General features: G+C 48.8%; 1 protein-coding gene across 2 annotated transcripts in view; it reads left to right on the top strand.

Annotated features, from left to right (window-relative positions):
- Positions 1-3,796: 3,796 nt before the first annotated feature.
- Positions 3,797-14,731, top strand: part of KAT2B (lysine acetyltransferase 2B) — a 296,390-nt gene continuing 285,455 nt past the window's right edge. For both annotated transcript variants that reach the window (XM_078663996.1, XM_078663997.1), the window contains exon 1: positions 3,797-4,190. In XM_078663996.1, the coding sequence (XP_078520122.1) occupies positions 3,936-4,190 (255 nt within the window). In that variant the 5' untranslated portion in view covers positions 3,797-3,935. The remainder of the gene's footprint in view (positions 4,191-14,731) is intronic.

Genomic DNA, 14,731 nt, shown 5'->3' with positions numbered 1-14,731 from the left:
CGTGCGCATGGGGGTGGGCTAAATGGGGTCTCGAGCGCGATGACAGGAGCGCTGACCCAGCCTACACTGCCCTCCCAAGATGGTAGCCTGCTCACTGCTCAGAGGCGGTAGCGGGTGTATGGCAAGAGGTAGGGCCCTGGAGTGCAGGCAGCAGTGTGCCAGGAGAGGCAAGGCCCTAGAGAGGTGGTAGTGGGTGTATGACAAGAGGTAGGGCCCTGGAGTGCAGGCAGCAGTGTGCCAGGAGAGGCAGGACCCCAGAGAGGCGGTAGTGGGTGTATGACAAGAGGTAGGGCCCTGGAGTGCAGGCTGCAGTGTGCCAGGAGAGGCAGCGCCCTAGAGAGGCGGTAGTGGGTGTATGACAAGAGGTAGGGCCCTGGAGTGCAGGCTGCAGTGTGCCAGGAGAGGCAGGGCCCTAGAGAGGCTGTAGCGGGTGTATGACAAGAGGTAGGGCCCTGGAGTGCAGGCTGCAGTGTGCCAGGAGAGGCAGGGCCCTAGAGAGGCGGTAGTGGGTGTATGACAAGAGGTAGGGCCCTGGAGTGCAGGCTGCAGTGTGCCAGGAGAGGCAGGGCCCTAGAGAGGCGGCAGTGGGTGTATGACAAGAGGTAGGGCCCTGGAGTGCAGGCTGCAGTGTGCCAGGAGAGGCAGGGCCCCAGAGAGGCGGCAGTGGGTGTATGACAAGAGGTAGGGGCCTGGAGTGCAGGCTGCCAGGAGAGGCAGCGCCCTAGAGAGGTGGCAGTGGGTGTATGACAAGAGGTAGGGCCCTGGAGTGCTGGCTGCAGTGTGCCAGGAGAGGAAGGCGCTAGAGAGGCGGTAGCGGGTATATGACAAGAGGTAGGGCCCTGGAGTGCAGGCAGCAGTGTGCCAGGAGAGGAAGGGCCCTAGAGAGGCGGTAGCGGGTGCATGACAAGAGGTAGGGCCCTGGAGTGCAGGCAGCAGTGTGCCAGGAGATGCAGGGCCCTAGAGAGGCGGTAGCGGGTGTATGACAAGAGGTAGGGCCCTGGAGTGCAGGCAGCAGTGTGCCAGGAGAGGCAGGGCCCCAGAGAGGTGGCAGTGGGTGTATGACAAGAGGTAGGGCCCTGGAGTGCAGGCAGCAGTGTGCCAAAAGAGGCAGGACCTTGAGAGGAGGCACTTTGTGTATGGCAACAAGAGGTGAGGCCTTGGAGTGCAGGCAGCAGTGTGCCAGGAGAGGCAGGGTCCTAGAGAGGCAGGGCCCTAGAGAGGCGGTAGTGGGTGTATGACAAGAGGTAGGGCCCTGGAGTGCAGGCAGCAGTGTGCCAAGAGAGGCAGGGCCCTAGAGAGGCGGTAGCGGGTGTATGACAAGAGCTAGGGCCCTGGAGTGCAGGAAGCAGTGTGCCAGGAGAGGCAAGGCCCTGAGGGGGGAAGTAGTTGGTGTGTGATGAGAGGTAGGGCCCTAGTGCGCAGACCTTACTGTGCCAGGAGAGGCAGGGCCCTAGAGAGGTGGTAGTGGGTGTATGGCACGAGGTAGGGCCCTGGAGTGCAGGCAGCAGTGTGCCAGGAGAGGCAGGGCCCTAGAGAGGCGGTAGCGGGTGTATGACAAGAGGTGGGGCCCTGGAGTGCTGGCTGCAGTGTGCCAGGAGAGGCAGGGCCCTAGAGAGGAGGTAGTGGGTGTATGACAAGAGGTAGGGCCCTGGAGTGCAGGCTGCAGTGTGCCAGGAGAGGCAGGGCCCTGGAGAGGAGGTTGTGGGTGTATGACAAGAGCTAGGGCCCTGGAGTGCAGGCTGCAGTGTGCCAGGAGAGGCAGGACCCCAGAGAGGAGGTAGTGGGTGTATGACAAGAGGTAGGGCCCTGGAGTGCAGGCTGCAGTGTGCCAGGAGAGGAAGGGCCCTGGAGAGGAGGTTGTGGGTGTATGACAAGAGCTAGGGCCCTGGAGTGATGGCTGAGGTGCCAGGAGAGGCAGGGCCCTAAAGAGGCGGTAGCGGTGTATGACAAGAGGTAGGGCCCTGGAGTGATGGCTGAGGTGCCAGGAGAGGCAGGGCCCTAGAGAGGAGGTAGTGGGTGTATGACAAGAGGTAGGGCCCTGGAGTGCAGGCTGCAGTGTGCCAGGAGAGGCAGGGCCCTGATTGGGTAAGCAGTTGGTGTGTGATCAGAGGTAGGGCCCTAGTGCGCAGACCATACTGTGCCAGCAGAGGCAGGGCCTGGAGTGTGGCAGGAGAGGCCGGGCCTGGAGTGCTGGCAGCAGTGTGCCAGGAGAGGCAAGGCCCTGGAGAGGCAGTAGTGGGTGTATGACAAGAGGTAGGGCCCTGGAGTGTGGCAGCAGAGGCAGGGCCTGGAGTGTGGCAGCAGAGGCAGGGCCTGGAGTGTGGCAGGGGAGGCCGGGCCTGGAGTGTGCCAGCAGAGGCAGGGCCTGGAGTGTGGCAGCAGAGGCAGGGCCTGGAGTGTGCCAGCAGAGGCAGGGCCTGGAGTGTGCCAGCAGAGGCAGGCCTGGAGTGTGGCAGCAGAGGTAGGGCCTGGAGTGTGGCAGCAGAGGCAGGGCCTGGAGTGTGCCAGCAGAGGCAGGCCTGGAGTGTGCCAGCAGAGGTAGGGGCCTGGAGTGTGGCAGCAGAGGCCGGGGCCTGGAGTGTGGCAGGAGAGGCCGGGCCTGGAGTGTGCCAGCAGAGGCCGGGCCTGGAGTGTGCCAGCAGAGGCCGGGCCTGGAGTGTGCCAGCAGAGGCCGGGCCTGGAGTGTGGCAGCAGAGGCCGGGCCTGGAGTGTGCCAGCAGAGGCCGGGCCTGGAGTGTGGCAGCAGAGGCAGGGCCTGGAGTGTGGCAGGGGAGGCTGGGCCTGGAGTGTGGCAGCAGAGGCAGGGCCTGGAGTGTGGCAGGGGAGGCAGGGCCTGGAGTGTGGCAGGGGAGGCTGGGCCTGGAGTGTGGCAGGGGAGGCTGGGCCTGGAGTGTGGCAGTAGAGGCAGGGCCTGGAGTGTGGCAGGGGAGGCAGGGCCTGGAGTGTGGCAGGGGAGGCAGGGCCTGGAGTGTGGCAGCAGAGGCAGGGCCTGGAGTGTGGCAGCAGAGGCAGGGCCTGGAGTGTGGCAGGGGAGGCTGGGCCTGGAGTGTGGCAGCAGAGGCAGGGCCTGGAGTGTGGCAGCAGAGGCAGGGCCTGGAGTGTGGCAGGGGAGGCAGGGCCTGGAGTGTGGCAGCAGAGGCAGGGCCTGGAGTGTGGCAGGGGAGGCAGGGCCTGGAGTGTGGCAGCAGAGGCAGGGCCTGGAGTGTGCCAGCAGAGGCAGGGCCTGGAGTGTGCCAGCAGAGGCAGGGCCTGGAGTGTGCCAGCAGAGGCAGGGCCTGGAGTGTGGCAGGGGAGGCAGGGCCTGGAGTGTGGCAGGGGAGGCTGGGCCTGGAGTGTGGCAGCAGAGGCAGGGCCTGGAGTGTGGCAGCGGAGGCAGGGCCTGGAGTGTGGCAGCAGAGGCAGGGCCTGGAGTGTGGCAGGGGAGGCAGGGCCTGGAGTGTGGCAGCAGAGGCAGGGCCTGGAGTGTGCCAGCAGAGGCAGGGCCTGGAGTGTGCCAGCAGAGGCAGGGCCTGGAGTGTGGCAGGGGAGGCAGGGCCTGGAGTGTGGCAGCAGAGGCAGGGCCTGGAGTGTGGCAGCAGAGGCAGGGCCTGGAGTGTGCCAGTAGAGGCCGGGCCTGGAGTGCAGGCTGCAGTGCACCGGGAGTGGAGGCCGGGCCGCGGCTGCAGTGCGCCAGGAGAGGGCGGAGGCCGGGCCCTGGGGAGGAGACAGGGCCGTGGCTTCCAGTGCCGCGGCGCGGGGTGTGCGTGCGCCGAGGCTGGGAGCGGGGCGGGCAGGAGGCGGGCCGCGGCTCCGGCCTGTGATGCAGCGGGGGCCGTGAGCAGGTGCAGGCCAGCCGCCGCCTCCCGTCCCCGCCCAGGCAGGATGGTCGGCGTCCCCGGCTCTGAGAGGCCCCCGAGGGGGCAGGGCGGCTCCCGCTGAGGCAGACGGTGGCGTCCATGGCCGAGGCTCCGGTGCCGGCCGCAGCCGCGGGCGGGGGCCTACTGCAGGCCTCCAGCGCCGGGGCCTCGCCTCAGGGCTCCCCCGCGCCCGGCTCCGCGGCGCCGGCAGGAGGGGCCGGGGAGAGCCCGGGGCCCGCGGCGGCGGCAGCAGCAGGGCCCGGGCCGGCCCGCATCGCACAGAGGAAGGCGCAGCTCCGCTCCGGCCTGTGGGGCAAGAAGCTGGAGAAGCTGGGGGTCTACTCCGCCTGCAAGGTGAGCGAGCGCCTCGAAGCCGGGAATGAGGTGTAAACATGGAGGGGTGAGGGGGAAGACCTGCAAGGCCGGCACATAAATAAGTACTCATTATTCATTCATATCTGGGGTGTCATGGCCCTGCGGGGCTGGCAAATAAAGTCATTATTAATTCATATTTTTCATGAATATCTGGGTGTCCTGTGTCCCCAGCAAATAAAGTCATCATTAATTCATGTTATTCATTCATATCTGGGTGTCCTGTGTCCACAGCAAATAACGTCACATTAATTCATATTATTCATTCATATCTGGGTGTCCTGTGTCCACAGCAAATTATTCAATCATATCTGGGTGCCCTGTGCCCACAGGGCGAGCAAATAAAGTCATTATTAATTCATACTATTCATTCATATCTGGGGGTCCTGGGCCCACAGGGCGAGCAAATAAAGTCATCATTAATTCATGTTATTCATTCATATCTGGGTGTCCTGGGCCCACAGGGCGAGCAAATAAAGTCATCATTAATTCATATTATTCATTAATATCTGGGTGTCCTGTGCCCACAGGGAGAGCAAATAGTCATCATTAATTCATATTATTCATTCATATCTGAGTGTCCTGTGCCCACAGGGCGAGCAAATAAAGTCATCATTAATTCATATTACATGTTCATATCTGGGGTGTCCTTCCAGTGCAAGGCCAGCACACGCATAACTCCTTATTCATTCATAAATATGGAGAGGTATCGGCCTGCAAGCTGAGAAGATAATAAGCGATTAATCAATTATCGATAAGTAGTGATATGGATAAAGAAAGTGACATTGGTGGTGTGTTCTGCTCGCAAGGTGAAAAGATAAAAACTCATTAATAAAACATTAAAAGTAAGCTCAACTGGGTGTAATCTCCCTGCAAACTGAACAGATAAAAACTCACCAATAAATCATCAACATGGGGGAAATATCTGATTTAATACATTGTGAAAATGAAATAATCTAGGTAAAGAAAGGGAAGTTGGGTGGTGTATACTCTGCAAGGTGAGCAAACCAATCAATCTTCGAAAAACGAGCTCTTCAAAGAGAATTTCATGGTACAGTGTAGCTGCAAGGGGGACTGACAGCAGTGCCTTCCCATCGTATTGTATTCCTGCATGTGCTTATTGTATTCTTAGAGGAGAGAATTTATCAACAATACATTGCAGAAGCAAAGACAAGATTGTTCGTACTTTGATACCTGATTAATATTTTCTTTAGAAACTGTTAATGAATCATCACAGACCATTTTAGATATTGATAAATCCCCAGACTATCAATAAGGCGGGTTGTGAGGTTTCTGTATCTACAATGTGCACACCTGTCAAAGAATCAGCAGTATTCAATCAGTAATTATTCAGGGGGTATATGCGGCCGCAATGTAAGGCAACTATCAACAAATTATCAGTTATGAGATGATCAGGGAAAAGTTAGAGAGTACTCTTTCTGAAAAGCAAGAAGCCAATAAATCACATCCAGTCCACCAGTAATGTTAGTCTTGGGTAAGCAGATAATGTTATGTATTTAATCTGTAAAATACGGTTTATATTATCGTTGCAAGAATTTGCTGAACAAGGTTAAGAACATTCTTTAGTTCTTATAACTCTTGTTATCGAGTCTGCAACATAATAGTTAGGCAGTGCACACCCTCTCTTTTGCCAGCCAACTATAAGCAGTGGTAATGGCATAGCTGGTCTAGGTATAGATAGATACGTGCAATTAAAGGTGCAGTTTTGTTGGAGTAGATCTAAGATTGTTCTGTTTTTTTGCATTCTCTAGACCTGTAAACGGTTTCCCTTGCCTGTTGCAATAGTCCATGCCTCTTAACCATTCTGTGAATGGGTGCGCTGTGTAGTGTACCTCTTAGTAACCATCATACCCCTTGCTAAAAGTGTGCGGTTGTCTAGACCTTCCAAAATAAGGAGTCAACCATTACTGCTGAAAGGGACAGGGTAGGCTTAGGCTGAAACCAAAAAAGAATTTCCCTTTCATGCGGATACATTTCCCCAAAGCTACTGTTTTACTATCTCGAGCTCTTTGGACAGGCATTAAAAACACTGACTGTACTTAAAAACAATGGCTATTACCATTTCTTATTTTCTAACTGAAAATAGCATCTGAAGTAGCCACAGTTTTTAATTATTGTGGATTGATGTTTCTAATTTGTGCATAACTTGTGATACATGATGCACACGTTTGATCATTTTTAAGGAGATGATTCATTAAATAAACATTAATGATGTATCTGAAGGAGACAGAGTTGACTTGTTATTGAGAACCTTGGTGAATGTTTATTGTCAATTAGTGCATGTCCACTGATCCTAAGATAGTAAAACTGTATGTAGCATTGGGAAATGTATCCGCATGAAAGGAAGATTCTTTTTTGTGTGTCTAGACCTGTGCATTTCATCCATGATCCTTAGAATCTACACGGGAAGATAGCGGAACGCCCAGTTACAATTAATCTTGGTGTCCTACTACCTTCCCGCATAGATTGCGAACTCATGACCAGTATTGATTGGTAACTGGGCACTCCCTTATCCTGGATAAGGACAGTCGTGTGGTTCCCGAAACTCTGGGTTAGTGCACACTGCAGAAACCTTTTGTTCGGCAAAGTGATAACGGGGAACACTTTTCCTGAGGTCATGAGATAGACTGAAGATTTTATGGGTTTGCGCTGAGACATTGCTTTACGCGCCCTTCGTTCACAGCTTCCTTCCTGTTCATCCCTTGGACCCCTTTTCTGGGTCTAAGGCGCTTTGAAGCTGCTGTTGAATTGTATTGGAACCAAGTAGGCCGAATGCAGAAGATATGAATGTGTGATCTTCTTCCAAGCTGAGAAACCTCAGAAGTGAGCCATTAATAATTAACATATTAGGAGAAACTGGGGTGTTTATTTCTAGAAGTGTGAGAATTATCAATGAACTTAACCCAGCAAGCTAATTCAGGGGAATAGAACTGACACTGGATTCTACTAGCAATGAAATAAAATAAAAATAAAACTAGCAGCTAACTGCGAAAAGGAACAGTGAGAATAGAATGGGTGTTTCTATGACAGATCTTCACGTCTGTAGAAAGAAAAACATTGACTTCTATCTTTGTCATGGTATAGTGGTGTGGTATCGATGTGTAAAACGTCTGGGTATTCAACTACTCAGTGTTCCAGGGGTAACTTAGTAAATTGGTATAATTTGACTTTTTCGTAGATGGTCTCGTCGTAATAAGTACTTCTGGTATGTAAAGAGAAATGCGGCCCATGGATACTGCGTAAAAGCTGCACCAGGGCGTGCATGCATCCAAGTCTGTGGCATTTACTTGCATGCATCTGAAGTAGTTGGTAAGAGACAGAGGGCCATATATATCAAGCAAATTCGCATTCGGAATTTCGGCCTTTGCGAATGCGAATTTGCTAAATGGTATGTATAAAGCAAAATCTGGTGCAAAACAAGGAATCGCAAAATATGTGATTCCTTATTTTGCAATTGCATTTAAGGAATCGCAAATTTTGCGATTCCTTAAATGCAATGTATGAAGCAAAAAAAATTGCAAAATGTCCTTAAGGAATCGCAAATTACCACCAACATCTAGTTGGTGGTAAGTTGCGAATTCCTTGAAAAAATCAAATTTTTGAAAGTGCCATGTGACGCACATACATGTCCTTAGGGCATGTATGTGCGCCACATGTGCACCCATGCATATTTAAGGGGTGCAACAGGGTGTCCTTTGGACACCCCTGCACCCTTGAAATTATTCTCAATTTGCGATTAGCAAATTGCGAATCGCAAATTGAGAATAACTTCCCATTCATTCCTATGGGCCTCCTGGCCCATAGAAATGAATGGGAAAGTATTCCTTAATTGCGATTCGCAATTTGCTAATCGCAATTAAGGAATTTTAAGAAATCGCAAAAAAAATCGATTTTGTACATACATACCTAATTGCGATTCTCAAATAGCGATTTCTTGAAAATCGCTATATGAGAATCGCAAATCAGGTAGATGATACATATGGCCCAGAGTGAAAAGCAGTACTGTTATACACATTTCTGAGTTGCCCTTGGTATGCCGAGAACTAGGCAATCAAAAAGTGGCAAGTACACAGTGGAGATGCTACGTACCTGGCTTGCAATGTGACGGCAAAAGGTGTACCACAGCAATGATCCAGGTTAGAAAGAAAAACTCAGAAGCCAGAGGATGTAAACAAAGCACATGTGTAAACAAACTGTAATGTTTGCTACCTGTAAGTCGAGTAATGTAGAGGCAATCCATCCACAAACTTCCAATAAATAATCAATGAGCAGAGTGTGCTATGACCTCAGAAATACTTACAAAGTGTGCAAGCGGCGACATGCCAAATCTACATCCAAACCATGCTTAAATGATCCTTAACAGCCTGTCATTTTTAAGAAACTAGTACAATGGGGGCAATCCGGGACAGAAGCGACGGAGAGTAATAGGCCGGCATATGTGGGTGTTTTCTGCCTCGAAGAGGATACTTGCTGTTGCATGCTAGTAGGTAGACCAACAGTATACCGAGTAAAGAGGATGCTAGATAACGTGCCACACATTTGGGAGGCTTCTTATGGGCACCTGTATTGCACCTCTGGAGCAGCTTTATAGGTGACAATATAGATATTTGGAGGAAACTAAACATGACAAAGCTTTGTTATATGGTGTTTGTAAAACTCATTAGTACTTCTAACCCAAACAAATAGAAAGTATTCTAAAGAGACATCTGTTAGCAACTGAAAGAGTCCTTAAGTGGTTGAGGAGCAACAAACGAAAGACACTGAACTCAGAACGTTGAGCATGATATATTTCTTTCGTTTGTTTTCCAGATCCTTCCTGCCACTTCTGTGAATTAGTCGCTAGGGAGTTGGCAAAATAAAGGTTTTACTAAATAACATGAGCCTCTGATTTTGCATTCAAATTTTCATAATTGAGTAGAACTTATAGAGCTCGCCTACCAGGGCGTTGGCCTCTTAGCTGGACGTTTTTGTGGATTGTTAGTTTGCAGTGGTATGTCCCTGTGTTCTTCCTCCCTCTCACCTGTGTTTGTGTCTCCCTGTATGTACCACGTGGGTCCAAAAGGGATGAACTGGAAGATGCTGAGGTGTATGGTACTAGGGCAGGGTTGGATTAAGGGGTCAGACAGCAGTGATATGGAATAACTCTTGGTGTATCCTCTAGAGACTAACAATAATACTCAAGCCAAATTGGTGCAGAATGTGCTTGCAAGGCTCACCATGGATATCCCAAAATGGCAGTCAATGTCCAAGGAGCTACATGATCCGAATTGACTACCATTAAAAATGTGCATTATGTTCAAGGCACTCTGCATCGTGCATAAGGCCCTCTACCATGTTCGTCCGGATGGAATTAAGGCCATGTTTTCAGATCCTTCTCTGTTGCGGCAGTAAAGCTCTGGAACTTGCTTCCTTATCATCTCACATGTATTAAAATACATTCTCCCTTTAGGAAATCCTTAAAGACCTGGTTCTTCATCCTGTTGGGAGAGTTCATTCGTTTTGGGATCGTGCCAAACCAGTATCTTTGCCGAGCAGTATACCAAGACTGCAGTGCCTTGATGCCTACAGGTCTTTGTTGTGTTTTATAAATTCTGTGCAAATCATAAATTCTGCTCTCCCTGGAGTATCAGGAATCGCCTTGTTAAGAGAAGAGCGATAAACCAGCAGGTTGTTCAAGAGAACTGCAAAGCTGGACTCTAGCTGAAACCATTAGTTCACCCTTCGTACTCAAATGGGGAGAGGATGTGGCCTAACGGGTAGGGCGGTTGATGTCAAATCTGGGGATCCAGGTTCGAGTCTCGGCAATGACACTCAACATCCTGTGATTCTGGGCAAATCACTTAATCTCCCCGTGCCTAACAAAAATGAATAAATCCTTGTGTAACGTAACTGGTGCTCATGTAAAGCGCTCTGATACCTGATACCTTCGGGTGAATTTTGTGCTATTTAAAACTCCGAGAAAAAAAATACAAAAATAAAAATGCTACAGTGTGTTTATCTTTCCGCCCCTGCAGTGTTTTGTTCTATTCCCTGTGGCACTAACAGTCTTGATTAAGCAACTTCCCACAAACCACTATCACAATTGGCACAACACTGCCATCCTCAGCGAAGTGTTCAATTACTAAGATGCTGCTCTTCACCACTGCCTCCCACGACACACTCCCTTTGTCCTCCACCTTCTTCCCACTGGATGACCTCAGTCACCTCTCATCTGCTCGCAGTCTAGGTGACCTCTTGGATTCCGGAATTTTTTGTTCTCTCATATTTCATAATTGACTCATCTGGTCTACAAAGATCTAAAATGTTTCCCAAATTAGTTTTCAAACTTTCTGCTTCTGAAACCTTTATCCTGAACCTGTTTTTCCACTTTGTTTCAATATTCTTCTTATCTTCAGTACTTCTGCCCTCCCTGCTTACTCCTCCGGCTCTTGTCAGTCTGTTTACTACTCTGCCCCTCAGCTACTTTGCAATCTTCCTCCTACTGCACATACTTCGCCTCACCCTGCTGCCCTCTGTTGGCTTCCTTCCCAGCCAGTCTCTGCTCTCGCCTCCCCAGTCCGCTCTTGAACGACACCCTTGTTTAGCTTCCTCTTACTTACCTTCCCTCTCCCAGCTTTCTGTTTGTGGCTGTTCTTTGATCGGCTTCCTAAAGTGCGTCTCGTGCCATGCTTGTGCCCCCTCTATGCCCAGATATTTCTCCCTGTGGGCACAAAGGCTATGCATCTTGTTGCCATCAGATGTCCACTTGCCATACACGTTCTCCTTTCAGTATCTCTTCAAGACACCTATCTGCACTTAAAGGCCTTCCCTGGCAGCCTTCCATCGGTGTAAATCTGTGTGCTTTGTGCTATTGCCAGCATCATTTATTGATTTGGCCTCTGTACAGAGCTTAGCTACAATCACTTCCAAATTAAACAAATAAAGAGTTCAATGAGCGAACAAACACCTGCCCTAAGTCCTGGTTAAGAGACATTCTTTTGATACTATATAAATGTTCAGTGGATCTGGTTAGTGAGCATTGAATTTAATGTCTGAGTATTGTCAGCAGAGTATAGCATAGTAATGCTTGTAACACTATGCTTTCGAGAAGTATGAGGACACGCGTCATCCATCTACTGGACCGTAAAACAACCTATGGAGTGAGGATTGTGTGGTCTTTGCTGGCGTTTATGGTTAACACGCTTCCAGGTGTGTTTGCTTGTCTTTATTGTGGAAAAAATATTAAGCTGGTTTTATTTTGAAACAAAATCGTTTGTATTTTGTTGCTCAACAAAGTTTAATTACAATTTCTTTATACTAGTTTTTGTAAGAATGGTTACGTGTAACCAGTTTTAGGTAGTTTGTTATAAATTAATATGAATAATAGTATTCTGCATTGAGGCACTTTGGGGCTCTGACTGTCTTCTCCTTTCATGAAGATTTGCTGCATTCTATAAATGCTCCTGCACATTTAGTAAGAGATCTAGTTCGCTGCGATGGCCATACAAAAAACATCACTCTCTGAAACGTAAAAAAAGACGGTGAAATGGTGTCTAGAGGCAGACGTTGGTTATTTGGTTTGGCGTAGTTCAGTATACAGCATCAGCAAAACATTCCGTCTCCTGGAAGTGGCAAAAGATACGTGATACCAAGTTGTGCAACACACGAGGTTCCAGTACATTACATGGCTAGCTACTCACAGCATTGTAATAAATAGAGGGAAAAGTAAGGCGTGTCCCAACATATGGCTATTTGGCAAGAAAATGTGAAAAGATGAAAATCTATTCAGGGTGTAGCTTGAGGATCAAAATCAGTGGACCAGTGACTGGCTTAGCGAAGAACAAGAAATGCTGGTCCTTTTGAGGCAGGATGGATTGAAGACAATAAATGCACATTCTGATGGTTGAAGAAACTTTCATGAGATTGTGGCTGAGAACTTCTTGGTGTGGAGTGATCCTATTCTAGTGTGGGCAACACTGATTAGTAGGTATTTAGTGCTGGTGTGATTCTGGTTTGTGTCAGCTGGTTTCAGTTTTTATATAACAGTGGGCACAGTGATTGTGCCTCATGTTTTAATTGCAGCTGCCATCCGGCTACAATTATTTTCATGTTAGTTTAGACATTTCAACCGTGCCGGTGCAGGTTTTGTCTGGTGGACTCTGCGAATCCTCTTCCTTGAGCATGGTTTTGCCATTGTTCAGCCCACTGTGGACTCCTGCAATTAGCTGCTTGCCTAGATTGTCAGCAATCCTGACTGGACAGCAGCAGAGCGGGGCTTTAAATTCTTGTTCAATTGTCAGCAACCCTGAATGGACAATACCAGGTCAGGGCTTTTAGTGCTAATTTAAGCAGACTTTTTCCCACTATAGCAGTGAGAGTAGACCATTGCAATTAGTGGCACGAATAGACGCCAAACCTATGCTTCACCTATCGATTATTGTAACCTCTGGATCATCTGATCTTTAATGGCTTGACCGCAGACGCCCCCAGATCTGCTGAAGCAACAGCGGAAGACATTCCTTCTCACACCTAGTGGCTAAAGCTTGGAACGACCTTCCCCTGCACCTCAGGACCGCCTCATCGCTCCAGGAATTCAGGAAAGGACTCAAGACCTGGCTGCTCGAATGAACAGATCACTACGAAGCAGCTAGCAACTCCAGCGCTTCGGGACCCTCACGGGTGACTTACAAATCGCTTAATTGATTGATTTATTGAGAGAGACATTGGTAAGTTGCTTTTAGTCAAGCAACTGCAAAGTTGTAGCCAGCACTGCAAGTGTGGAGGATGAATACTAGCATTTTGGGGAATAGGAGCTGGCTGGGTGCTTGGCAGTGGTCGGCAAGCAGACTTGGGGACAAATATTTTGGCCTATGATGATTTTGTAAGCACATTGGGCCAGTATACCTAAGCAAATCTTTGCAAGATTTAAATGCTACCTTACAAGAAGGTTGAGATGTTGTCTCCGGGATTGTTTTCAGAAAAGTATTTTCAAGGTTGCATTTGTAACCAGAATGTATTAGAGGTTGAAGACGACTGCAAGTGTGAAGGATTGGGGGAGACAGCCAACTGCTGCAGTATGTAAAATACTATCACTAGTGCAGTCTAGGTCCCAGGGCTCCTAATCTGGGCCGTTGTCTACGGATGGGATATTTAGCAGATTGCCTTATCAGAGGGCGTGCAATTGTGAATTGCAATGTGTTTAGCCGCAGCACTGCACGTACTGCTAGGGCGGTAACGCTTGCTCAGCCAGTTGAATGCCACAGTCTACTCCAGAATCGCTATTAACTTCTTGTATTTTATTATCTGTGTGCATCTAGTGTTGCGCTTCAATCTGGTAGCACATGGCAGTGAGCACTGCTGTCTTCTTGGGTTGTTGTGGCTGTAGCTTTAGCTGTTTGCCACTATGCTTGGTTTTGCACTGCTGTTTTTAGGGGTTACATACAGTACTCGGTTTCACTCCTTTACTCGCCCTGGTTGTAGTGCCGGTTTGTTCTTGGGAGGGATTCACCATGCTCAAGGCACCTCTGAGGGTAACTGCAGCTGTGTGTGATGATGGTAATCTCCCTTCCATATTGTGTGGTTGATCTGTAGTAATGCTGTTGTTTGCCTCTTTTGTGGTTTCAAGTCATTTAGCAATGGCTTATTTAGACTCCAAAAGACCCCTGTATACAACAGCAAAACACAATGAACACATTTTATTATATAGTATTCATATACGTGTCAGAAAAAATTACAGGTAGACATTCAGTAAAAAGACAGGAAGTAATACAGTTTGACGTCATTTAGACTGTGGAAGCATCTGCTGGGTAATGACCTCTAATGTGTATCTTTCCCAGTTCCATTCCAAGAAATGTACACCTCGCATGATGTGAAAATCTTTGATGTTGTTTTTCAGGAGTTCACTCCCTGGGTGTGTGCAGTGATTCATAAATATACATGAAGAAAACACGTTGTGGGAGCACACACCTCCGTGAACGATCATAGCCTAATCCTCTTGTGTTATCACAAGGCCTTCTTTCTGAAGTTACATCTTCACTTCGCAAACATAAACTGGGCAAATCACATGACTGGTGAGGTTGGCTGATAGTAAATGTTATCCAACACGTTTTTCATGCTAATAAATAAACACCTAATAAAGAAATACTTACCCCTCAATGTTTGTTACACAAATGAACTGTATTGTGCAAAAAAAAGTGCCTTAAATTCAAAAGCCTAATATTAGCTGTCCCTTAGTGCATGTTTTTTTTCACACATTACCTTTGATGATACTGTTATTGAATACAGAGCCCCACGTGCCACATTCTTTATAAAGCCCCCTCTGATTGAACATTGGCCTTCTCTCAAAACTCTGTGCTGAATAAATGTGCTTTATAGAGGGCATAAAGTAAAGATCACACACTTTATTAGCTCACTTAAATCCATGTAAGCCATTATGAAATGCATTATAGCAAGAACAGATATCAACTGATTTTATGTAAGCTTTTAAAACTTCCTATTTTAAAATGGTGTTAGAAAACATCCAC

This window comes from Lissotriton helveticus, chromosome 10 (assembly GCF_964261635.1).
Source record: "Lissotriton helveticus chromosome 10, aLisHel1.1, whole genome shotgun sequence".
NCBI lineage: Eukaryota > Metazoa > Chordata > Amphibia > Caudata > Salamandridae > Lissotriton > Lissotriton helveticus.
The sequence above is the reverse complement of the archived record's forward strand: the minus strand, read 5'-3'. Positions and strand labels throughout refer to the sequence as shown.